This window comes from Pollicipes pollicipes, unplaced genomic scaffold (assembly GCF_011947565.3).
Source record: "Pollicipes pollicipes isolate AB1234 unplaced genomic scaffold, Ppol_2.1 Scaffold_4740;HRSCAF=5597_pilon_pilon_pilon, whole genome shotgun sequence".
Classification (NCBI taxonomy): Eukaryota; Metazoa; Arthropoda; class Thecostraca; order Pollicipedomorpha; family Pollicipedidae; genus Pollicipes; species Pollicipes pollicipes.
Window position 1 is genome coordinate 13,953,381 of NW_023596545.1, and position 26,712 is coordinate 13,980,092.

General features: G+C 57.8%; 1 protein-coding gene across 3 annotated transcripts in view; it reads left to right on the top strand.

Annotated features, from left to right (window-relative positions):
* The first annotated feature begins 1,186 nt into the window (after window positions 1–1,186).
* The window catches only part of LOC119098572 (PTB domain-containing engulfment adapter protein 1), a 29,575-nt gene continuing 4,049 nt past the window's right edge, over window positions 1,187–26,712 (top strand). The window contains exons 1-6 of one of the 3 annotated variants that reach the window (XM_037221537.1): window positions 1,187–1,272; window positions 11,486–11,703; window positions 17,759–17,832; window positions 21,178–21,348; window positions 21,584–21,721; window positions 25,577–25,798. In XM_037221537.1, the coding sequence (XP_037077432.1) occupies window positions 11,640–11,703; window positions 17,759–17,832; window positions 21,178–21,348; window positions 21,584–21,721; window positions 25,577–25,798 (669 nt within the window). In that variant the 5' untranslated portion in view covers window positions 1,187–1,272; window positions 11,486–11,639. Of the gene's footprint in view, window positions 1,273–2,438; window positions 2,559–4,310; window positions 4,348–11,485; window positions 11,704–17,758; window positions 17,833–21,177; window positions 21,349–21,583; window positions 21,722–25,576; window positions 25,799–26,712 lie in introns of those variants that run through there. The other 2 variants (XM_037221539.1, XM_037221538.1) reach the window with 2 other exon arrangements.

Genomic DNA, 26,712 nt, shown 5'->3' on the forward strand with positions numbered 1-26,712 from the left:
TCGACGACTGCACGCAGCGCACCTTCCACCGCAATCAGTTGACTGCACGCAGCGCACCGTCCACCGCAATCGGTCGACTGCAGGCAGCTCACCAGTCACCGCGATCGGTCGACTGTGCACGCAGCACTCCGTCCACCACGATCGGTCGACTGCAGGCAGCTCACCAGTCACCGCGATCGGTAGGCTGCAGGCAGCGCACCGTCCACCGCGATCGGTCGACTGCAGGCAGCGCACCAGTCACCGCGATCGGTAGGCTGCAGGCAGCGCACCATCCACCGCGATCTGTCGACTGCAGGCAGCGCACCACCGTCCACCACGATCGGTCGGCTGCAGGCAGCGCACCATCCACCGCGATCGGTCGACTGCACGCAGCGCACCGTCCACCGCGATCAGTCGACTGCAGGCAGCGCACCGTTCGTCTCGGTCGTTCACGCGGCTTTGTTCCCGTTGTAGTTGACACCACGGCGTCCTCTCGATGTGCTAGCATTAGGCAAAGCGCGTTTCGCGGCTCCGGTGGTCTGTCTCTTCATGCGGCGGGATAAGGGAAACGGCGCGGATGGTGTCGTCGCCAGCCGAGCACATTCGATCGAGCATTTGTAAGTCAGTGGTGCCGCAGCCGGGCACCGGATCTTGCCCGGACATCCGGCCAGACAGACACCCAGATGTTCATCTCAGGCTAGTTCCCAGCTTTCATCGACAGCACACGTATAACACCCTCAAATATTTTTTGAAGACTTCTTAGCAGCCTTGCATTTGCAGGTACCGGTCCGTAGGCGGCAGGTGCGTGAGTTCAGGTTGTGTTGCGGTGTTAATGTTCCAGGTCCGTGGTAGTGCAGGGAACAGCTGACAAAGAGCAGAACTGAACTGACTCACCTGGCTCGACCTTACCCGGATAAAAAATGCACGCGCCGGTGAACGGGTTTGAGCAACTCACCTGGTACGCTCAGGAGCGTTTCCAAGCGCATGGCGCGATGGTCGTCCACGTTCGGTTCGGGCCCTTCAGCACACAATTCACCACGGCCACCCCACACTGGCCGAGCCTCCCCCTCGTCCGCTGAGCCCTCCCGCCGCGTCACCTGCAGCGGCGGCGGCGGAGCGCGCGCGCCGCGCCGCCGCCGGCCGGTCCAGCCTGCCTGGCGGCGCCCCTGGTGGCGAGCGGAGCGGCAAGCGGCCGGCCGCCAGCAGTCAGTCGCACGCCCCGCCTGCTGGTGTCAGGTGGTGGACCGCACCGCAGCTGCTCGCCCCAAGCGCCGAGACGCCCGCCCGCTCTAGGTAAGGAAGTGACCGGCCCGATGCGGGACGGGCGGCCAGTATGGTACAAGCCAGGTGGACTTGGGGGACGAAACCGGAATGCTGTAGCGGTGGGGGCCCTGCCTCGGTAGCGTGCGCGGGCGGCGTCTGCGCGGTGTCTGCTCTGTATGTTGACGGCCGGCAGCCTGAGCTGTTGATGCGCTGTCTGTCGTACCACCGGCGGTGGCTGGGGCTGGAGCGTGGCTACGACCACAGGGACAAGATTTCCCTGGCGCGAGAGGTGGGACCCAGGACCCAGTGACATGAACGCGCCGTCCCAAGCCTTTCCCAGTATTGTGTCTGGTTCTTCATCAACTCGGCGCTGGCGCCAGTCGTCGGAACCTGACTCACTATCCCCTTCCGTGAGAGGCGTGCCGCCCGGCAGTCACAACAGAGGTGTCGCCACCGCTGCGTGGCCGCGCCACCCGCGCCGAGCGCCGTGACGCAAGCAGGCCGACTCGCAAGCCGCCAGGCACGGCCGCTCACATTCCCAGCGCTCGGGCGCTCCCGGCCCTGTCTCCCGAGCTGCCGGTCCGTCTGTGGCGCCCCGACCGCTCGCGCAGGGTCGGTGGCCACTGGCGCCGAGTGGTCCGGCACACAGCGATGAAGCGCTGAAGTGTGGCTGCTGCTGCCCGCTAGCCCACCCCGCCGGGCTGGTGGAAATTCTCCATAGATACGAGTCACCGACCTCCTTTTCCGCTTCGATCTCCGGGACAGCGTGGCACCTGCGAGAAGGGCAGGGCCCCCACGCCCGACGCGCGCCTGTGACGTCAGCGGTCAGGTCAGGTCACGCCACAAGGCGGCGCCCGTCAATTGGCTGCCGGTCGCCAGAGGTCACGCGACCGCCGCGGCCCGTCCGCCGCGCGGTTTGAGGACCGCTGGCGGGTGGTTTGGAAGCCGCCGGGGCCGGCGGACCGGTTCGCCGGCGGCCGCGACGCCGTGTTGTGGCGGCGCCGAGCTGCCCCGGTCGGCTGGCAGCGGCTGCCGCGCCGGGCGGCCGCGCTGCACGGCACGCGCCCGGCACATCGGCACTGGGCTCAAACGCTGTGGCAGCTGGCTCGACACGGCTCGGGGCTCGGCTCAGACGAAGGGGTCTTCTCAGATGACGCTCCACACGGTCCGGCTCGGGCCGATGGGCGCCGGACGATCAAGCGAGGAGGTGGAGAAGAATGGCGTGGCATGGTATTTTTGCCATTCTGACATTTTAATGATTTTCCCGAGAAGTGGAATCGTCGATGTCGTCGTTAGGCTGCAGAACACGGCGAAGGGTTAGTCGAGATGAAAAGTATGGCAGCAGGCCTTCACAACTTTTTGTGTGACTTTTTGAACCAGCACTTCAGAGGGATAATGGTTGGTTGAAACATTCTGAGAGAGTAAGGTGTAGTGAAGGTCTCTCCGTTGGAGAAGAAACATGTCTTTTGTGAGCCCGTGGTAAAGGTTTAAGTCGTTTCCCCGTGCACAGCCCGAACTCATCTTTCCAAACCGCATTCTTGTCTCCAGACCATGCTAAATGCCCTGGGTATAGCGTACGAGCCTCCTCTTATTCTGGGGGGGGGGGGGAGGATCGTTGTTAACCTCTCAACTGAAATGATCTTGTCCTAGAGCGAATTGTACACCATATTGTTCGCTCAGTTTAAAATCACTCTCTATCAAAAGGAACTTTCAGAATGCACACAAAGATAAAATTGAAGTTGAGGACGATTTTCTACCGTGTATTTTTGTACAATTAGCTCGTGGTGAACCAAGGCGACATCCGTGTAAGCGGTATGGCGTCAGCGACGATATCTGATTTTGTGATAGCAGCCTCTAAGTGTGAAGGCGGAGCTGTTTCACTATGAAAGGAGCAGGAGGGTGACGGGCGGGAGGTCTGAGACGTCGTGGATGGCGGCTGGCCGGGCTGCATAGCCACCGGCCGAGGATTGCGAACGATTAAGCGGAAGTTCCTCCATGATGTAACTTAAGGCATAAGACAAAAGGCGTGGCAAGCGATTTCACGCATGAGAGAGAAAACCTCTCCATTGTAATGAAACCAGTTCTTGATTACCCACGATAAGCACGAGGCTTCACCACGTGAATGACAAAGTGAAGAAAAAGCGCATGCTTCTTTTCTCAATGCGAAAGGTTTCCCTTGCTTGTCGTCGTGTAAGCGGCGGAACGCTTCCGTGAGAGCGATATTATGCGGGACGCGGATGGGACAAATTGCGTGCGAATAGCTCGTGCTGTGCCTCGGTGACAAGGCTGCGCATGATGTTAGGGACTGGGCCCAAAACGAGCTTGACGGAGCCCCGTGGAGTCTTAACCGTACCGTCACCGCGGTTAGTATGACATATTTTTAAGGCGGGCGCTGTATAAAGGGGCCGCCAGTTCACCCAGTGTCGCTGGGTTATTGTCCAGCTGCGGCGTTCAGGTCACCCGTGGGCGGGTCTGCACACGGCGACTCTGGACGGGACGACCTCGATCACTTGGCTGCCCCAACCTCGGTCCCAGGTCTGGTCTGGGCAAGGTCTGGTCCCCGGCGCGACCAGACCGAGCAGCCGGGTACAGCCGGCAATAGGTGCTCCGTTGGCAGGTCCTTGTTGGAATGGGCTTCTTTTGGCGCAGCGATCCGCCTGAAGCGTTGCTCTGATAGCGGTCGGCTGCGCTTCCCTCGGTGTGGCCGCCGCCATTTAACTCGGCCGGCGCAACGCCATGAAACCAAACTAATCGCCATGAAGAAAGAGCCCACCAATTGACACGTCATGAGACGAGGTGGGGTAACAATATTTGTGTTCTCACCCAATTATCTTGCTACTTGGCAGTGTCAACGTCTTCATCGTAAGTTTTCCCTCATTACCTTCTTAGTGGCCACTCAGGCTTCTGATAACCCAACTCATTCGTTTTACAAAATGTTGGAATCTCTGGAATGAGCTACAATACCACTAATTGCCGCCTCCTTTCACTGAATCACACTGGTCGCTTTCGCTGCAGACTGCCGCGTCTAAATGTCATTGTCACTCTTGTCACTCTCTCCAGGCCATGTAGGAGCCCTCTCGCTGAACCAGTGGCACACCACCGCCTGTAAGTGTTCTGCCAGGGGCAGGGACACTGCAGGAACCGCTGGCTCCCCTAGAATTTGTTTTTTCGGAAATGAAGATTTGGTGTCATTTGCGGTGCCTCTGGAACTCCGGAGCCTCTTGCAAGTCAAAGGCATGTGGTTTTGAAATGCAGGTTTGGTGCCTCTTCACAGTGAGATCTTGGTGTCCTTTCGGGGCACCGAGATTTCATGGAGGCCCAAGGAGTGCCATGGCCTCATGCCCCTCCCTCTCTGGATTCGCCCCTGCTCTCCGTCAACCTTTCCCAGTGGTTACACCCATGGGATCAAGCATACTTTGTTGCGGAACCTTGGGCACTTCCTTAAAGCCGGACAGACGGTCACGTCGTATCACGGTCTCGATGAATACAGCTACTCTCTTTGCCTGGTCTTGCGGGCCCATAATATCCCAATTTAAAAGCACTGGTGTGGAACTCTCATTGGTTTAGCATGGGAACTAATGATCCTAATCGGTATCAATCAAATTGGTGCCTGGGAAGCTTTCTGGACCGTTTTTTCTTGGCCAGTTTGAATGTGTGAAGGGTAGTTAACAACTTCCTGGGTGGGCCATGCAGCAGAAACTGATGTTCATTGTGAAAGTGAAACCGACTTTTTAGACGAACACTTCAGAAATTTATCAGAAGGCACGAACAACTCTTGAAAGCGGCCACTTGACTGTGACGCACTATTTCCAGTTTACCGTACAGTTTCCTTGAAATATGTGGGTCGTTATTTGGACATATTGAAAACGTCCCTTTCCTTTGCAGCGTAAGTTCTGCAAACGGTGCAAAAATTGTCTGAAGCCTTCCTATGTGGGAGATTACGCCTTCGATACGGCGGGTTAGATAATCACCGAAGACTTAATCATTGCTGAAGTTGTTTGGAAGAAGTTCGCTACGAATGTTTGTGTATGAAAACATGTCATTATCATCTCACATCTGATTGCACTTATTATGATCATAAACGTACCACTCTTCCTGAAACCTCCGCCAAGATTCCTAAGCATCTGTTGAAGAGATTAAAAATAACTGGAAGGAAGTTGGAGATGTCCCGGTCGGGTGACGTCACAGGGTGCAACTGATCGTGCCGAGCACTGTGGCACGTTAAGCTTTCGCCGCAAAATGTTGCCGTTGACCCGGAATTTCACCATGGGATGGCGAGGCCAGCGCTCACGCAACAAACGCCTGAAAGTGGGCCATTGGTCCGCATTTGACGTCCCCATCACGACAGTCATTACCAACATTCTGGCTTTTTGCTTCCGTCCTGCGCCCTTCTTGCCCTTTTTACCGTCGCCCTTTGCCTCATCCGACATTCTCCACAATAAAATGTTGCTAGGCTACTGACCCGTCTACCGAGGACAGGGACAAAGCGACAGGGGAACGAGGACTAAACCAACACTGTCTGTGACTGTGGAGGGCAGCGCTGCACAGCTCAGCGTGGATCCAGCCATTCGTTTTCTTTTTTGGAGGGCGAGGAGGGGGTAAAGACCGGCTTCCATGCATCGATGCCTCATCTACTGAAAACAACATTGTCCTGCAATTGCAATGCACCCGGGGTTTATCGTCTCAAATAGAAATGGTCTGACATTGGCACCGTGAAGCGCTGCTACGGGCGACAGTCAATAGACCTTAGGTGCTAATTGCAAGCTTTTATTTCATCATTTTCGCGCTGGGGAAAACCTATCGGCTGCAGAGACGTTAACGGAAACAACAAAAATGTACTCTGACTCGGCCCGGAGGCGGCTGCTGCTTGGGCCAGAAGTGGCCGGCCCGGAGGCGGCTGCTGCTCGGGTCAGGAGCGGCCGGCCCGGAGGTGGCTCCTGCTCGGGTCAGGAACGGTCGGCCCGGAGGTGGCTCCTGCTCGGGTCAGGAGCAGTCGCCCCGGAGACGGCTGCTGCCCGGGTCAGGAACGGCCGGCCCGGAGGCGGCTGCTGCTCGGGTCAGGAGCAACCGGCCCGGAGGCGGCTGCTGCTCGGGTCAGGAGCGGCCGACCCCGGAGCCCGGCGACGCTGCACAGGCGGGCGACACCGGGTCAGGAGCGGGCCAGGGTCAGGGCAGCCGTGAGCGCAGCCGCTGCCCGCGCGCAGCCGACGCGGGGTGTGACCGCCGGATGGCGCGGCACGGCGTCGCCGAGTGTGACGCGACCCGCGCCGCCGGACGGCCGTAACGGTCCCGCGCCGTCGTAATGGGCCGCGTGGGACCGGACCGGCTGCCCGGCCGGCGGACAGGCGGGACTGTCCCCGGCAGGTGGGACCGGGCTGGGACAGCTAGAGGGCAGGTGGGACTAGGAGCGGTGGGACCGCAACTGAGACGGTCGCTGGGCGGTCACTGGATCTGGAGCCGTGTGTTTGCTGGGTCTGGAGCCGTGTGTTCACTGGGTCTGGAGCTGTGGTTCGCTGGGACTGGAGTTAGTACTGCTATGGCGTTGTGGTTCACACTGAGATCAAGGGCTGCGGATAAGTGAAATCAGTATTGGAACGGTTTGGGCAGACATCTGATGACTCATTGTTGTTTTGAGTCACTGTCCGTCAGTCCGTTCTTCATGTCGTCGTGGATTTATTCTGCATATGCAAAATATTCTATATATCCAAAATGATGCATCACGAGCATTCCGGTTTATACGGAGGAAACGCCAGTGAATGTAATTAAGCAGCGATGACGAAAAGCACTAACCATCAACGTAATAAACCGTAATTGGAATGACGTTGCGCTTGCCTTCAAAACAGCCCAAAACGGCCAGCTACAAAAGACATGTGATCTGTCCCATGTGATTTCGTGGGCAGGGCAACCCGAAGTCTTCTACGATTCGCGTGTTCTTCTTACGAGAACGACAACAAACCTAAGAAGTGTGTGGGCTGGGGGAGGGGGGGGGGGGGCGGAGGTGGCAGCGCCTCGATCTAGGTGCAGCGGCAACGGTAACGTTTTGCATGACGGTAGACGAAGGGAACAGGTGGCGTAATCTGGTCTCGGCTGGGGCGGCTCAGGCGGCCCCGTCTCTGGCCCACCGGTCCTGGTGACGGAGAGGAGCGGTACTGTTTGGACCCGACGCACTGCCGTCTCAGGGTCTTGGTCCTGCTGGCTTGTTCGCTCTGCATGACTTCCGTGGACGTGCTGGACTGTCGGCTGACGCTGGATTGCACTCGTTTATGTCCGGCAAGACATTCACCACTTTCATGCGTTGCTGATATTATCAATGAGGTTCTTTTGTTTTGTTTTCCTGCTGCTTTGTTCACTTATTTTTCTTTTTCCTCTCAATCGTCTAGTAAGCACCCAATCAAGCATGCTCACTCGTTCGCACATGTACACCCCCTTACGCATTCGCTTGTACACCCACGCATCCATTCACTCACTTAATAATTTACTTACATCTTACTCGCTCCCACACTCACACCCACTGACTCACCTCACACCTAAATACGCACTCACATACCTGTTCACTCACTCACTCACTCTCTAAACCTCATCTCACCACACCACGCACTTCTGTTGTGAGCGAGTGCATTCACACACACACACAATCGCACGCTGCTTCGGACTAGTCTGTAATTGTCCCGTTGCAGGCGGGAATACTAAGCGATAGCAGTTTCATACAGGGCGATATACGCGCGGAATGCTATTCCATTAACACTTCGTACGCCGCTTAGAGTTCTCAAGTCGTTCCCGAGCAGCGACCAGAGTGAAGACACAAAGCCAGTTGTTTGCTCGCAATTCTGACAATATGATCTATCCTGCGCCTGTTAGCACGGATGACCGGTAAACACGGACCGGTGACACACTTCTACACGGACCGGTGACACACTTCTATAACGAGATCGACTTAAAAACGCGCGCACCGACGTGGAAGGCCGTCTGTGAGAAGTTTACGTTTGCAGATGCACACACATACACACAAACACATGCATACGCGCACACATCTTTCAAAACTTGCATGCGCATTCATATTTGCTTACACGTTTTCATATACGCATACATCCACACGCGTGCATGGATACATATATTCGGTAGTTCGGTTTGCGAGCACTTTGAATGCAGCGGTCGTTTTGCGGCCAATACGAAAAGACACTCATTCATGCCTACTGACATGCTTGCCCCCGTTGTTCTGAACGGACATGTTACGTCATTTTGTTTATTATGAACCGTTGTGAAATCTTGATCAGCTCCTCCCTCGATGGAGTATGTCTAGAGGGTTCCATCACTGCTCATTCCTTTCTTCGTCCTTCCGCTGACTCACGTTCGGTTACCATCATTGTGTGTCTGTTTTCCCTGCATGCACGCATTAAACAAGTTCTCTCGGTCCGCCGCTCGTTTTTCGGCGTCTTTTCTCATCTTTTTGCTAGTCAGGTGAGTACCCGGGCTTCCCCAGTCGCCGGTCGGCATGCGCCGAGCAGCGGCCTGACCGGTCGGACTGCGACGCGGAGATGGGCGCGCCATTTCCCCGAACGTCTTGGCCGCGTCCGGCGGGGGCGGCGAGCGGACAGGTTCCTGTGGGCGCGCTGCTGAGCCGCCTCAGCAGCCCCGGCGCCGAGCCGGACCTCCTCTGCTGAAACGCCGTCGGAAGCCGCGGCCTGTCCAGAGCCAGCTCACAGCCTTCGATACTCCGCCGGTTTTCAGCATTCCCGCCAGCGGCGATCCAAGCCTTACGGCCTCTGCAGCTGGACGGCCCAGTCCGCCGCTGGCTGGCTGCTGTCCTCGGCTAGCCGCCGAGCCTGGCGTCTCGCTGGCTGACTGCTGTCCTCGGCTAGCCGCCGAGCCTCGGCGCCGGCCGGGTTACGCTGGCGTCTCGCTGGCTGGCTGCTGTCCCCAGCTAGCCGCCGAGCCTCGGCGCCGGCCGGGTCACGCTGGCGTCTCGCTGGCTGGCTAGCTTGCTGCGACCGACCGCTGCACGGCCGGCAGCGCGCCGCCGCTGGACCACTTCTGGAACGCGCCCTATATCGGCCTGGCCGGCGCACGGGCGGCGGCGGCGGCGGCGGCGGTGGCTCGGTTGCCGAGCGCTTTTGTGCGCCGAACCCGCGGCGGCCGCGCGAAGCTGCGCCGAACCCGCGGCGGCCCACGCGAGCTGCGCCGAACCCGCGGCGGCCGGGCCGAGGCCGGCAGGCCCGACAGCTCTGTAGACAATGACATAGCGTCTTATCCACATAGTCATTTCTACCAGGGTCAGTAGATGAATCCTTAGACAGCCTGCTAAGTTTTTGCCTATTTTTTATCTTCAGCGTCTAATGCTGCGAGCCGAGCTGTTGCAGTGACGTCACTGAAGCCTAGCCCTGGCCGAGGAGCGTGACACGCAGTCGTCGGCGCGGCGGCCATTGTTATGTTCCGGCCAGGTTTGACCTTGGCGTCACCTGGTGAGGCGCCGGCTCGCTCCGGCGGGGATGCCGCCCGCCCGCAGTGGCGCAGCGCTGCCTGGAGCGGATAAAAACCGCCTACCGCAGTCTGCAGAGCGCGGGCCGGCGGTTTTTACGTTCACAAATCCCACAGAACATTGACCCGCTAACATCGGGTGTGTTTCTCCCTTCCTGACCTAGGTTCCCCTGTTCGTCCGGCCCGCAGCCTAGTGCAGAGGTGGCAATGGGATCATGCCTCCCGCGGACACATTTTGTTGACTGACCTCTCGACTAGTCGTGACGGGAACGCTGGCATATCGAGGCCAAGTTACTGCAATGTCTGAAATGCCATATTTAGATACTTCCTCGCTATTATAGACATTCTATGGAAGCTTGCTTCGGTTTCATTTCAATTGATTAGCCCATCGCATACTGTTGGGTGAGTAATGCGCGCAATATATCATACATCAGGTTGACTCCGGTCGTGCTACCACTCGAGCAACGAACGGAATGCCGCTCGAGGAAAGGACATAGATACGACATAGCAACGAGGAATGTAACATCAAGGCTCTGAAGTGACTTGTATACACATGCCCCGCGTACTAATGAATCTTTTAAGGAAGTTTTTCACTTCTAAGATCCCATGTGGCACTCCTCACATTCTTGCCAGGCGATTTACTGCGCGTCCAAGAGGCTCTTACCAGAGATGCTTTGGAGTCGACTTTTGAATATGTCAAGCCTGGTGTGAAATGTCTGAAGCAGGTTTTACAATATTTTACTGTGTTTTGAACATAACTGTGGCATTTCCCTTCTGTTTTCCGTTGTATGTCAAGAGAGAAGAATCGTTCGCGGCTTATTTTGCTGTCTGTCTACAGGTTGGGGGTATCATTCTACTGAAAGCACCACGATATATATATATATATATATATATATATATATATATATATTCATGTATTCATATGTCCAGTGCATCACAAACTCCAATGCAAGTCTTTCGGCTCAATCATCACTCGTAGGTTCGCATGTCATTCCATGTCGTTGAGTGTTGTCAGCCAAATAAATTCGTTCTCTTTATGTTCGCCACCAAAAGAGCTGCGGTCAGTCGGACTATTAAGAACGACACGGGTGTATGAGCTTAGACATGAATCGCCTCCTCCTCTCACACCCCATCTCAAAACACCGCCAACAAACGTGAACAGGAGACGCAGCTGGGCCAGATTTTAGCCCCGCTGTGCACTGGTGACATCGCGTAGCGGCGCGGGGGCGGGGGGGGGGGGGGGGCAGTGACCCGGGCGGCCGCCTCTGTTGAGGAGGGGAGGGGGCACCAGATGACACCACGCTGGTGCCGGCCGGCGCTTGGTACTGTTTACACACAGTCACGGCGCGGATGTTCCCAAGCGTCTCTGTTTGACCTTGTGGAAGGAGCATACAGATGAGACCGTTACAAAGGTCAGGCCTGACTTACGTGATCTTCTTGAAAACGCCACCGCTCATCAGTGGGAGTATGAAGCGGATGTTGAACCGAAGTCTCCGTGTTGAATATTCTAGTACCCTCAAGCCTAATTTCCAACAAGTTCCTCACGGCTTGGCCTGTCTTGGCAGCCCATCCTGCTAGGGTGGTTGGTGGGTCGTCGGTTCTTACGTATTGCTGTCCATAAAAGCTCAACGCAGTTATGTTGCATGGGCCAGCAGCATTTTTATACAAGCTTTATGCACGACGTTGTATACTTTGGCGGCCTTGCCGACGCCGCTGACGAGCACCCGAACACCGGTGTGTTTGACGGCATCCCGTCTGCTCATTCCAGGTGGCCACGTCAGAGAATGTGAAGCGGTGTTCGCCGCCGCCAGCTCACCACCGTCTCAGCCGTGACCTGAAGAGAAAAGAGAGACAGAGAGTGAGGGAGAGAGAGAGGGGAAGAGAGTGGGTTAGAGCGCCTCCGGCCACCACCAACCGCCACCATGAGGAACTCGGCCATCTTGCGATGGACGCAAAACAACAAACTGCTACAGCGCAACAACCAGAGTGAGTGTCGCCCGGAGCGTTCTCCGGTCGCCCGGAGCGTTCTCCGGGGCCCGGCCCATCCCGTGTCCGATGCCACCCCGCCCTAGTCACGAGTCAGCAAGGACAGCTGGGCTCCCGGTCCCGGCGCCACCGCCCCAGTCACTGGCTGACGAGGACAGCTGGGCTCCCGGTCCCAGCCCATCCCGTGTCCGATGCCACCCCGCCCTAGTCACGAACTAGCGAGGACAGCTGGGCTCCCGGGCCCGGGTCCGGGCCGCGTCGCGTCGCGTGTGCAGCCTTGAGCAACTTCCCCTGACCCAAAACAAAGGCGCCAAGGTTGCGGACGGCCCGCACTGAAGGACGCATGCCCTTGTAACACTGGAGGGCCAACTGCACTGCGGGATAGAGAGCCGTTGTGGGCTGCCGCAGGATTTGGTGCGGGTAGTTTGTGGCGAAGGGGTACGTGACCATTCAGGAAGGTCATCGCACATCGTTCCTCGCTAGACTCTAGTAAGGTTGACAGTCGGCTTGCGGGGTAAGCATGCAACCATTTAGGGACGCCACCTATCACCCGAGCTTACCTCGACTAGGATTACAGCCTTCAAACTGCGAGAGCGTATCCATTGCAGGAATATCGTTTCCCCACTTCAGATGTCTGTTAATTGTTCAGTCGCTGCGTTCTGGAATGCTTGCAATCCGTGTAAAATCGCCTTTGTCTTTGAGCATCTGCCCTCCCGTCTCCAGCCTTATATGTCTGGTTTGGCTATGTCTGTGGTTGCCCTGTGTCTATCCCCGGATGCCGTGATGCTCGTCTCTCCGGCTCCCATGTTGTGTGCCAAGGTCACGCAGGTCTCGTCTGACTCATCCAGTGCCCGTATAACTGGTCCACTTTCTGTATAGAACTACCCCCTGTTCTAGTGGCGGCACTTGGTTACATCGCAGCGACCACTTAACACGTCTTTGGGATTTTCTAAGCCACCGTGACGCAGCTGGAGCCAGACGCCCCACACATTCCACGATCCCGCTCAGATAGTGTCCCCGCTGAACTGGAGGGAGGCCAGCTCCGGCCGCTGCGCAGGGCTTCAGAGACCGCTCCGTCTCAGCAGCTGCTTTTGGTGTGGCGTTCTCGTCAGGGAGCAGAGCCGTCTAAATCCACAGCATCCCAACGCCGCCCGCCGAAGCCAGTTGTTCTCAGTCCTTGTCTGCACTCCAACCTTTGACCAGTCACTCCGCCACTGCCCCTCGTGGCGAGCAGGTGTCCATTGTCACCGCGGACTGTTGACAATGTGTCGCCGTCCGTTAGGCTGGCGTGTAAAATGTGTCCCAGCCTAAAATGTTCACTCTCCACGCATTGAGTTGTTTTTGTGTTGCCCCCATTGGACGCGCTCCAGGTGGGTGGGGCTCGATCCATGCTGTGGCCCATGAGGCTCACTATGGGCGTGGGGCTCGATTCGTGCCCGGGCCCATGAGGCTCGCTTCGCGTGCCCGCCGTGGCCGTGGGCGGGCCTTGCTCGGTGCTGGCAGCCGGCCACAGGGCGATCCTCTGGCGCCAGCTCGCCGGAGCGGTGCCGGCCGGTGGTCACGTTCACCTGGCCAATCCTGCGCCGCTGGCCGGGCGGCCGCCGCGGCACGGCTGACGCCACTGGCGGATCGCGACTGGTGCATCTCGGGCCGTGTGCCGTGGCGCGGGGATGGCTGCTTCCTAGAGCTACCGTCATGCTCGGCACCGTTTTGCACTCCGCTTTACCGGTCTCGTTTTAACACCGTGCTGCGGCCTGAGAGCATGGCACAGAGAAAGGGAGAGAGGGAGAGGGAGAGAGAGAAAGACGAGAGAGGTTCCTAGACAGCCTTGACTCGCGGTGAAAGAACAGCGTCCCTGTTCTGGAGAATGTTAGTCCAGACGAACGTGGTGCTTTTTCATGGTCATGTCTATCGTCAACAAAGCCACTCATTATGCTGTTGGTTCTGGTATCATCACTCATGCGTCTCACAGTTTTTAGCTTAATTTTAGCGTTCTTTCAAGGGACATGCGCTCACTCACTCAGCATCGTGTTAATTATGGCCGTTTTCCTTTTACGAGGGGTCACCAGCTTGAGGTGGGTACCTTCGCTGCGCTTCCGCGACGAGATTAACGGCTGATACCAGTAGAAGGGAATTCGTTGTGCCTCGGGCGATGGTGTGAAGACCAGGGTCGTTGTGTGCCAGACGGGTGTAAAGGCCAGGGTAGTTGGGCGCCAGACGGTATAAAGGACAGAGTAGTTGTGCACCGCCGGGTGTATATACCAGAGTCAGAGCCACCTCTTCGTCTCGTCAGTGCCGGCCGAAGGTAGCTTCGAAGACATCATCAGGCCTGCCGCTGACGGTCGTGGGCGGTGGACATCCGATCATCATTCCGCCGTCGGTCAGTATGCTCGGGACTCCTCTCGACGGTCGCTCACGCTCGTCCCCCTCGACGGAGGACGAGCGCGGGCTGACGCTCCGAGCGGTGTCTCTCGGCAGGCGTCGGCTCAGGCGAGCGCCTCTACTGGTGGCTCCCTCGAGCGCGCGACAGCTGCGGAACGGGGCCGGCCGCGTAACGCCGGGGCCGAGCGTCACGGCCGCCGCGCGCGCACATGTGTACCGGTCGCCGCGGCCGGCTCGTCACCTGATTATGGCCGGGGGCGACAGGCGCCGGCTGAGCGCGCCGCGCCGCCCGAGGCCCGTCTGTCCGGCACCGCTCTGTACCGGCCGACAACGGGCCGTGGTGGTTAGTTGCCGACCGACAGCGGACCACGATTGTCAGCTACCTGTAGACAACGGGTCGGTCTGAACCTGCCGACAATGGGCCATGGCGGTCAGTCACCGACCGACAGTGGGCTGGTTTGGAGGGGCATACTGCCGGCCGGGGTGGTCAGTTACCGACACAAGAGTCCGTACGGAGTGGTCGGGCTGGGAGCACACTCTATTGTGGGACATGTGACATGTGGACATGTGTGTGAACATGTGGACATATTGTGAGGTCGCTGCGGTGTACTACGCTGCCACCAGGCCACTGAAAGCCACCGAACGCTAACGAACGCTAACGAAAGCCACCGAACGCTGCCGAACGCCACCGAACGCTAACGAACGCTAACGAACGCTTCCGAACGCTACCGAACGCCACCGAACGCTTCCAAACGCCACCGAACGCTACCGAACGCCACCGAATGCTAACGACCGTCACCGAACGCCATCGGCGAGCTGGCGCCGTGTGTGCTGCAGGGAGCTGGGTATGTCGTCACGTTTGGAATTAAATGGATCACACTCTTTGAAGTGGAATGCATGTCAAGCGTCAAGCTCGCTCCGTTACGGATATCGCAATGTCGCGCCGTATGGAGGTGCTGTACTGCTTCCACGGTCGATCGTGTTTCAAGAATTACTCTGACGTCTTGGTTGAGCCTCCATCTTACGACTTCGTCGAGGAGAGCAGTGGACAGAGGGTGCCAAGAGCCTTTTGACGCGAGGACGCTCTGGTCGGTTGCCAGTGCACTCGTGTTTGAGGCAAGACTGCAGAAATCAAGTGAATTAATTCAACCGGTTGATTGCACTGCGTCCGTGACGTCTTTGCAACCGATAGATCTAGGCGTACACCACTTGCTCGCAAACACTTCCTGTGTTTAGTCCGGCGGTAGCCAAGCAACAATGCCCAGTGATCAGTATCCGTTGCCGAAAAGCTACGTCGCTGCGCTAGCGGTACCACACAGTGACAAAGGTATCGGCTTAGCTGGTACCTTGTCCCAACTTATCTATGACCATGTCCAAACGGCGACTGTGGACTATCGTGAGACAATCTCTGCCGAAGGCCAGTCGGCGGTAGCCACGCACAGGGTGCGGCGCCAGGGCCGTCCGCCGGCGCCCGGCCAGAGACCCGGCTGACGCTGGAGTCCCGGCTGACGCTGGAGTCCCGACTGATGCTGGAGTCCCGACTGATGCTGGAGTCCCGACTGATGCTTGAGTCCCGACTGATGCTGGAGTCCCGACTGATGCTGGAATCCTGACTGACTCTGGAATCCCGGCTGATACTGGGAATCCCGGCTGATACTGGAGATCCACCAGACGCTGGAGTCCCGGCTGATGCTGGGGTCCCGGCTGACGTTGGAGTCCCGGCTGATGCTGGAGTATCCGGTTGATACTGAAGTCCGGAGCCCCGGCTGAAGCTGGAGTCCAGGATGTCCCGGCCGTCCGCCGGCTCCTGCAAGCCTCGCGTCCCCATCCACGCCCAGCCCTGACTCGCTTCCTTGTCCTGATCCTGGTCCTGGTCCTAGTCCTGGTCCCTGCACCTGGCACTGTCTTCATCTGCTACCGTTGCTCAAGGCATGAGACGGGAGAGATTTGACGAGGCTGGTAAAATGCAAGCTATGCTGGGTTTTGAAACATCCCCAGCACACAAATGAAGGTAAATATCGGTGGTCATCAGAGGGACGCCTTTCAAGTGTTTGGCCACGATTCTTTCTCTAGCGCACATCCTCCCGTGCGAAGGCCACTGCTGAAAACAGGAACAGCTCCTCACTTAAATATGCAGGGGCCAGGAGTACATCATAGCCAGGGTACCTTTTTGTTCCACTGCGGTAGTTTTGTGTGTACGCGCGCGTTTGTGCGTAAAAGTAAAACATTGCCTTAAACAAGTGGGTCGCGCCAACACTGAGCGCGTATTCGGGGCTGCCCAGTGGTCTAAATATGCTGCCCGCCGTGACTGATCAGGAGGCCCAAAACAGGAGGTCATGAACCCGGTGCGAAGCCGTTGTTCAGAGACCTCCTTCTTCGGACGGCCAGAACGTAAATGTACCGTCAATGTACCTCCAACTATAGGTCAGAGAAATACGATCCTGTATCCGGAGCACGACGGTTGTAGTGGATACATGTGGTCTTGCATGTGTCATGACCCCAAGTGCCCAACTTTCATGGAGCTGTGATGACGTCACGGCCGGCGAGACGTTCCAGAGCGTGGGTTGATCCCCGCCACGTTAGAGAGCGTGGGTTTCCCTTGGACGGGAAGTAGTCTGGCGACCGGGCGGGTCCCGACCTCTGACTTCATGCGGCGTCAGCGTCGCCAGAGCGGCCGCGCCGTCACGCCGCGCCGGCCTGTCACGCCTCACGCGCCCGCCAGGCGTCACACCCGGCAGCGCCGCGCCCGGCACGGCGTGACCCGCGGCCGCACGGAGCCAACGGCGGCTCCAGAGGTCAGCCAGGACATCTTCTCAGCTGATTCCAAACGCCAAAAACAGCTTCGCTGACCGGGAAAGAACAGTCTATGTTTCGGAATGTGGATTTGTTTTCAGAACTTCTCACCAGGGCCTTCAGGGTCTTCTGGGTTTTCAGGGTCGCTGACGTTGAAAAATCTTAGCAGGAACGGATTGCGCACACGCACACCTTGCATCATACGCATGCTGTCATAGTACACTGGCTACTGGCCTTTCTATTCTTGCATTATCGTAAAGCGAGCCACCGATGGCCGTGTAGACAAAAGGATATTTATAAAGCTTTTGAAGATAGCTTACTAAACCCGCTCCATGAACCCGATTTTCGCAGCGCCGATAGGTGGGATGGACCTACTGGCTGTCGAGCTAGGTGCGAACCGGACCGCAGGCCAGGCTGGTGCTCGCCAACTGGGGAGGTCTGGCATAACCGGGAACGCTTAGGATGGATTAGTAATACTAATCCAATACCTTTCGATTCAATGGTTGCAGCTTCATGCATTTTCAGAGACAGAGACACAATTTTTGCACAGTTATCCTTGCAAATTATTTGATGAGGCGGGTTTCCATGCAGCACCGTAGTCCCGGACCGGACCTAAATCGTTGCATGACCTGTGCCCCACACCCTCCATCCCCCTACATCCCCCTGCATCCCCCCGCATCCCCCTACCACGCGCCCGCGGCCGGTGCCTGGTGCCCCGCATACACCGCCGCTGAGCCCGGATGGAGCCATCTCCGGCAGTCTCCCGCCATCTCCGGCCATCTCCGGCCATCTCCGGCAGTCTCCCGCCATCTCCAACCATCTCCGGCCGTCTCCCGCCGCCGGTGTCAGCCCCTCTAACACCGGCCATTCTCTCTTGCAGACGGCAACACCAAACCGCCATGGATTCACCCGGCAGACGCCATGAAAACGGGTCATATCGCCTACCTGGTCAAGGTGAGCCACGGGGTAATGTGATGGTTTGGGTGTCTGAGAGCTCCAAGTGCTGATGACGTAACGCCCGATGTGTTGTGAACCATAGATATAAAAGAACCGTAGCGTGTGTCGTAAACAACCTGGTAAAAGGCGATGCATACGAAAACGCCTACAAAAGCAAGGGGAACACGCAGCTCTACCCGAACATTTACATAAGCCGCTATAAGTGTATAGGGATTGAGCTCTGCAAGCGCGAGTCCTGCGCCAACAGGCCGCTGGAGGCCGGACACGCTGGGCCACAGTCCTGCGCCAACAGGCCGCTGGAGGCCGGACGCGCTGGGCCACAGTCCTGCGCCAACAGGCCGCTGGAGGCCGGACACGCTGGACCACAGCCACCGTCTCTGGCTAGTGTGCGGCAGACTACATAATGTAACTTGCGGCTTGAGAAAATGTCGCCGGAGACGGCGGGATGGTCACTCAGAGCGCTATCCAGCCAAGTGCTGGCGGACGATGGCGGACGATGGCGGACGATGCGGCGGCGTCGTGTCGCCGCTGCGCAGCTGACCCCAGAGGCAAACGGCGGCCACGTCACGCGCACCGTCCGCAGCCCTGCCACCCCTGTATTACTGGGGACGGATATATTTTTTTATGGCGCTCGCTCCATGCAACACCATGGTGTTATGTTGAATTTTGGTGCTGTTGGCCGGGCATTCGTGCTGTTGGCACCGGCCAATCGTCTTCCGCATCGCGCTCCTGTTTTGGCTGTTGGGCGAGCTCATGCCGATTTGCTCCTTGCGGTTGACTCTGTGTGGTATGGTATGACAATCAATAATAGCCATGAGTTATGCGTTGGCTAGTCCTCACAGTTTCAGGCTTGTTTTGCGAGTTTAGGCAAATAACGTACTTCCTCGTGGGAAAGGGCGTTCATATTTATTCGTAAAGGAGTACAGGACCTGTCAGATGAGTTTCCTAATTACATTTGTCCTGGAATGAGTGGAAAGTAACTGTTTCTATAGGCAGTTTTTAAACACCAGAAAGCTCGAACAACAGCTGAGATGTTGCCACTCTGTAATCTACCTTACAAAGCGTTACAAAGAAGTAGTGGTGTCAACGGCGGGACTGTCATTGAAGCATAAACAGAGGACTCGTGTCAGAACGAAATACGTGAAACTGTGAATCAGATATGGATGCGGCGACTTTGGACATATTTGGTTCAGAACAAATCTTCTGTGTGCGCAGTCACTCAACCAAGAGCAAACTATCACACGTACACTCCTGTATATTTATATTTAGCTCATAGAGTAGCTCTGGCTACACGCGGTCTTATTGGGATATATAAGGATACCCTGATATCAATATTGTATTCATTTGCTGTTACTCCAATACATTTGACATAAAATGAACAATTTGGTGTCGGTCCCTGCCAATGCTCTTATTCTTTCCTGAGATTCCTTCAACAGCGACCCCTGCGGGCTTTACTGTGATGCGTGTAAGGCTGCTCGCTGATGAGGCCGCGTATTTCATCGGTGGGATACACGCGGCCCCATCCCCCCGCTGGAGGAAAATGAGAGGCTTGATCTCTCAGGTCGTACACCATTTTACAGCGTCATTAGAAGTGTGGTGCATGGCGTGCCAGACCGCTCAGTGGGTCACAGACCTCTCAGTGGCGTCACATGCCGTACAGCGACGCAGTTAAAGAGCGGTATCAAAACTGTGACCCTGGAAGTATCGTGACGGTCTCATTCGGGTGAAATAAACGAGTGACAGTGTGCAGTAAAGGCGAATGCACCATTCAGCAAGATAAACATTTCCTAGAACGCAGCGAGGTTCACGCCCCCATTGAGTGAGATAAACGCAAAGAAATCTACAAAGACCCTTCTTTGTTGCACACATTCGTGCCTTGTCCCCTACCTGAAACAGTCTGGCATTGACACCATCCGTCTGAACAGTCTGCTATTGACACCATCCGTCTGAACGGTCTGCTATTGACACCATCCGTCTGAACAGTCTGCTGTTGACACCATCCGTCTGAACAGAGCTGTCAGTCAGCGAGGCCGGGTGTCTGCAGGCGTCGAGCGTCAGCAGTGGGGAGGGAACTTGAGACCCAGGCCTGACCGCGTGCGTGACGCGTGAGAGGACGCGCGGCCAGCGCTGCCCGCATGGCGCGCGCGCTAGTGCGTGCCGCTGCCTTTCACCGCGACCGCGTGCCGCGCGCCCGTCCAGGGCCTCCGAGCGGCGACGTAACCGGCGCAGATGTCCGGCAGGGCCTGTTGCGCCACCGGCGCGCGCGCGTGGCGCGTTGTTTGGGTTCGTGCCTGGCGCCGTCGGCCGCGGCCGGACGGGTTGAACCCGGCGGCCCGGGGGCGTCCTGGCGGTGACGTGGCGGCGCGGTCTGTTTGGGTCGGTGGATGTCGGTGCCTCGGACTCAAGCCGTGACCCGTACTCGGAAGTCGGCGCCCGGGAGGCCCACGCTGATCCCGGATGCTGGAATGTCGGGCGATACCCGTACAGGGTCTCGTTGAGAGAGGGAGGGGGAGGGGTCCCTGCTGGTCATCAGGAGTGGCTAAAACGGACGCTCAGACATGGAGCCGACGTCGGCGAAGGTTCCGGCTGGGTGACGAGGATTGCCGAATCAATTGGCGCTGGTGCTAGCAGACTCCGCATCAGTGTGCCTTCGGTACATGCCGAAGTCTCGCAACCATCAGTCTTAAGACAAAAATGAAACGGGTTACGCAAGAGGCGAAACTGGAGGAGGGCGAGAAGCGAAACACTCCATTTGACCCTTGCACCACGGCCAACGCTTGGAGAGCCGGCACGCCTCGGGCCGTATGTTGACTGTCGCAGCACTAGGCCATGCTCGGTTCTCGCCAGCCCGTCACAGCATCGGCGTACGGGCTGATGCCCCCCCCCCCCCGCACCTGTCTATGGACTGGGGCCGACCGTCGCCCCCCCCCCCCCCAACCTCGTCCCATGCGTGCCGTGTCGGGCGACAGTTTTTCGGGTGAACTTTCACTGTCGGCCGGCCCCGTACCGTGATGCAGGAGAGCTGGGCATCACCGCGGTGACGTCATCACCACGCAGCACCTGGCCAGCCATTGGACGGAGACGGGTACCTCCGACTCTGCCCAGCGGGCTGAGGGGACGCAGATGTGTAAAGGAGTGGGTCAATATTCCTTCCGCTCCTGTTCTTCGTGATTTACTCGTTTTTCCATCGTTGAGGCACTCTGTATGGCAGATAACGTTCACAATGTTTCACGCTATCAAATGTTATCGGCTTTATCACCCGTGGCTTCTGCGGCGACGCGTAACGCTGGTTCTCCGCAATTGCTCCGTCTCGTCATGGTCATGTTCACGCGCCTGTTTCAGTTTCTTGGGAGGACGGAAGTGGACCAGCCGAAGGGCATAGAGGTGGTCAAGGAAGGGATCCGCAAGCTGCAGTTTGGGCAGGAGATCAAGAAGTCAGAGTGTTCGAAGCTTCCCAAGCGAGAGCTCACGATATCCATCAATGGTGTTGCAATACAGGAGCCCAAGTCGAAGGTGAGTGGCGACAAATTTAGCTGCGCGTTTTAGGGCTTTGCATGGGAAAATCATGTCATCACATTCAAAGTTTCCAACACCACCAACTGTGTGATGGTGTGACACTCAAAACTACCCGTTTCATTCTTATCTTACGTTACGATTTCAACGTTTGGAAAGCATTCGCTTTACGCGTTGGACTCGGGTCGGGCTTTGATGGTAGAACCCCAGACATCACAATCATGTCACGTTGCAGGAGATCCTGTATCAGTATCCACTGCACAGGATATCATATTGCGCTGATGACAAGGGTGAGAAGAAATTCTTCAGCTTCATCGCCAAGGAAGCCGATAAGGAAGTGCACTCCTGCTTCGTCTTTGTCAGCGATAAATTGGTGAGACTGTGTGGAATATTTTGTGCGGTTCGTGGGTTCTAGACTACAGCGGATATCGTGAGCATTTGCAGCTGATCCTGGGAATGTGACAACTAGCATGCATCGGATTTGAGCCTGGACTCTGCCAACTGGCAAGAGGTTATGATTAGGCCGAGTGCATTTTCTTCCAGGTGGTCCATATTTGCATGAACTTATGGTCCTGCCACTGGTCGTCTTTTGAACACTTCGTCCTTGTACCACAGCGATCCGCAGGGACATCGGCATCGCGTTTGCGGGCTGCTGGATTTTGGCCCGCGGCGTTTTCCACTTGTCGGTTGTTAGCGCGTAACGACATATCGAGTCGATACCACGTGGTGTGCGGATTATGATGTCTTGGACTGGTTTTAGTGCCCCGCTGAATGGTCTACGCGCCTCCGGAAAAGGCGAGATTCGCGAGACCTCACAGTGTCCACTTTCCGCTGAAGAATGCATGTAACCAGCGGCGCCCAAACACAGCTCAGATTCGATTCGGTGCGATCGGAAGGGCCGACGTCGGGCCGGGCCGGCAGTGTGAGCAGCCAAGGCGAGGCGGCAGTCGGCCACGTCCGGTCCACGTGTCCTCCCTCCTGCCGGCCTACGCAGCGGCGCCCTGTCCTCCAAGGTCAGCTGGCGCCGCAGGAATTCCGCGGCACGCGCGCGCCCACCGGCAGCTCCGCCGCGCGGCTGTGAAAGTGCGTCGTAATGGTGTCTGTTGCGTGCAGCGGTGGGCGCTGTAATATTAGCCGCGCTCTCGGAGCAGCGCCGGCAGCGCGACGCCAACGGCGCAGCCAGCAAAACAACAGGGTCAAAAGGGGAACCAGAAGACACAAGTTGGGTACCAACGCCAGTACCAGTAGATCATCACAAGCACCAGCTGTCCAACACCAACACCGGCGGGCCAGCACCAGCGAGCCAGCATAAGCGGGACTTAGACTGGTGATGACGAACCTGGAGAGGTTAGGAAGCGGTTGAAAAGAGGTCACGGGGTGATGCAAGGAGGGAAAGTCAGATTACCTGGACAACACTCTAGAGAGCAGCGCAAGAGGCGGTACACAGAAGTTCCAAATGTTTCCGAGAAAGGTGGTTTTTTACGCATCAAGTCTCCGGAGGATGATGCGGTCGTTGTGCAGCCAGGGCTGACTGCAGAGTTACCTCAGGCGCCGATCGCCGGAGGAAGAGTGGCAGCAGCGGTCTGTGTTCAGAGGTCGGACGGACAGCAGCGGGCTGTTCTCAGAGGTCGACCGGACAGCAGCGGTCTGTGTTCAGAGCTCGGCCGAACATCAGCGGTCCGTGTTCAGAGCTCGGCCGAACAGCGGCGTCCGTGTTCAGAGCTCGGCCGGACAGCAGCGGTCTGTGTTCAGAACTCAGCCGAACAGCGGCGGTCCGTGTTCAGAGCTCGGCCGAACGTCAGCGGTCCGTGTTCAGAGCTCGGCCGGACAGCGGCGGTCCGTGTTCAGAGCTCGGCCGAACAGCGGCGGTTCGTGTTCAGAGCTCGGCCGAACAGCGGCGGTCCGTGTTCAGAACTCGGCCGGACAGCAGTGGTCCGTGCTCAGAGCTCGGCCGAACATCAGCGGTCCATGTTCAGAACTCAGCCGAACAGCGGCGGTCCGTGTTCAGAACTCGGCCGAACAGCGGCGGTCCGTGTTCAGAGCTCGGCTGGACAACATGCCGCTGGACACGGTCGCCAACGGCCAGCGCCAGGTTTTCCGGCCGTGGTGAAAGGCTGCCGCCCCAGCCTCGCGACACGCCCAGCCAGGCCGGCCGCGGCGCCCCACAGCGAGCGACGCCCGGCCGGCCGGTGCCGCCTTTGTGGGACTGCTGTGGCTCTGCAGCGCACCGGACCTACTCTGGGAGCGGCCTGGGGCCGGACGAACTGTGGGCAGTCCCCGACCGAGTGTCACCACCGAGCTGCAGTTAGGCCGAGCAGCAGCTGCGGGGCCGGCAACGGGAAAATGTGGGTGGGGTTCGGCTGGCCTCGGCAGCCATGGCGCGTGACTGACTGTTCACGACGTCACCGGAAGATGGCCATCGGACTCGGAGACCGGGACACCCGGCCTTGACTGGAACTGAGCGCCAGTCTCCCGACGGGCCGATCGCTCTGGCCCGACTCGGGCGACTCTGACCTGCCTCACGCGGTGGACGATCACGGTCAATGGTTGACACGTGCCGATGGCCGCCACGTGTCCGAGCGTCCGGTCGTTCATGTTGGTATCGCCTGCTCCAGTGACAGACACGCGTGTTGACCTGTCCGTCCAGCGGTCTGTCGGCATGTGGCCAGAGGTCAAGACTCGCGTCGTCCACAGACGCGGAGACTGTACCCAATGGTCAAATGTTGAACGCTGCCGTTTCGGGCGGTGCGTCACGTAACGCGCCTGGATTTACGCATCGTAAAGGGGAGCAACGACAGACCTTTGACGCTGCATTGTTCTCGGCCTGTTGGGCAGAGAACAACAGATAGTTGCTACTTCTCGGCCAGTTAGCTATGGGCTTCATATGGGGTCCTGTATGGGGTCATGGAGTCATATGTTTTATGGGGTCGTACGATGGCTCATTTGTTCGCAAACATCCATCTGCACACCTTCGGTTGACGCATTCACACCATGACTGGGCGCCAAGGTCACGCGGTTCTCGGTCGGCTGTTCCTCGGCAGGTCGTGCAAAAATTCCCCGCGATCACATATCTGTCTTCGTCAGATACGCCAGTGTATCTGCCTTTTTGCGTTCGGCGGCTTTTGAGCGGCGTACCTGGCAAAAACCTACGGCTGATTTCGTGACCAGTGAATATGCCCGCCTGGAGAGGTTGGTATTTGCATACGGCTAATAGGTGCGCGCCGACTCTCCGGCGCCGCGCACTGCGCATGGGCCGGCGCGCAGATCAGGATCTGAAAGTCGGCAGTGTCGGCGTGCGGTACCGCGGCGAAATCGGCGTCAAAAACGGTCCAGCGTTTTGAGTTGTTTCAGTTTTGTCACAGGCCTGCCACACACGGACCGAGAGTTGTTTCAGTTCTGTCACAGGCCCGCCACGCACGGACCGGAGAGTTGTTTCAGTTCTGTCACAGGCCCGCCACACACGGACCGGAGAGTTGTCTTAGTCCTGCCACGGGCTACAGCCGAGCAGTCGGCTGAGTCGTGTTTCATCGCCGTTTAGTTTACACTGCAGTAGCCTCGCATCTCTGTGTATGTGGTCCCACTGCTGGCTGACACTGAAACGGCCGTCACACGCATGCGGACGTCCTCTGGTTGAATTCAGTCCCCTTCATTGTTCGGCTGGGTGCCCCCTCCCCACCCCCTCTCCATTCCACGGTCACGTGGGAGGGCGAATGGTGAAGTGGACAAATGAGCGTTGCGGTGGTACACCACATCTCTTTAGATATGGTGATGTTATCGCCCTGCGGACAGAACACAAGTATTGTTTGTCACGCGGGCGTCGAATGGGGTGTACATCGGCCCCACAACGTCCGCGTTTGTTACGTTTGTTTTTCCGGCCGGCTGTTTCACAATGCGCGCTGTCGGCCGGGTAGCCATATTGCAACTGGCTGACTTGTAGATTTCCTTGCTGACCGGACGTTGCGGGGGCAGCCAGCCTGAGCTGCGGCAGACGCGCGGCAAGTCAGCCTCGCTGGCCTCGTGCACGAAACGGCCACGAGCATGGATGTGATGGTTAGCATATGTGCCCCGTCGTTTGCTTGTTAATTATGTCATACGCAACGCGATCTGACCTGACTCCCAGCCGATGGACGCGGTTTGAAGCCGTATCTCGAGAATCCGATGGTACGCGGACCCCGGGGCGTGGCCGCCGGCCGCCGGTCTGACCTCTGTGATGCCCGCGTGCCCTCAGGCGGAGGAGATCACGTTGACCATCGGGCAGGCGTTCGACCTGGCCTACCGCCAGTTCCTGGACACATCCGGCCGCGACCTGGAGAACAAGAAGCAGATGATGATCCTGCAGAAGCGGCTGGCGCTGGTGCAGTCCGAGGCTGACGAGCTGCGACGGCGACTGAAGGCCGTGGCCGAGCTGGCCGGACCCGCCGCCGTCCAGGAGTACTGCAGAAAGAACTTGGTCAGTGGTGGCCACGGAACTGCGGAGAGACCGGCCGCGGCTCTGTGGGGAGGGGGGGGGGACGATAGACGGGCCAGTAGGGCTACAAGCTGCTTGCACCTGTTGAAGGACAACCCTGCGGGCTTCCTTGGACTGCAGTTTCTCTTTTGGAAAAGATAAAAATTGGAAACAATCATGGCCAGAATATCTTTGTTTCTTGATGATTGCGGGAGCCGCTCATGCTAAGGTGGTATTTTGTCCTGGGGGGAGGGGGAGGGGGAATGGGAGAGGAGGGCAGTCCATGCTACCAGGCGTACATGCATCAACAAAGGAAAATCCAGCAGTGATTGCAATAATCAGTGTTGTTTCCTGTAAGAAAAGTGTTGAGAAAAAAGAAAAGAGTTGGAAACCTGCTTTGCGGGTCAAGTAATTGAGGAAACTTTACCGCCTAATACTTCGAATCCAACCTGAAATGAAATGCTAGCACCAGAAACAGGCGTGCTTCCACCACGCCAAGCGTTTTAGATGAAGATGCGGGTGAAATGTTTGGGCAAAGGAAAAGTTGTGATGTAGATACGATGTAGAACGCCACGTAGATCGTGGACGGCGAGAGGAAAGGGCTGAACCGGCTGGTGGGACCTGCGGGAGGGATGTGCCGACTCAGGAATGGTGGAACCGGCGGGAGGACGGGCCGACGCAGGGCTGGTTGGACCGGCGAGAAAGATGGGCCGACGCAGGGCTGGAGGGGCCTGCGGGAAGGATGGGCCGACGCAGGGCTGATGGGACTGGCGGGAGGATGGACCGACTCGGGGCTGGAGGAACCGGCGGGAAGAATGGGTCTACTTAGGACTGGAGGGACCGGCGGGAGGGTGGGCCGACTCGGGGCTGGTGGGACCGGCGGCAGGGACAGGCCGACGCAGGGCTGGAGCGACCGG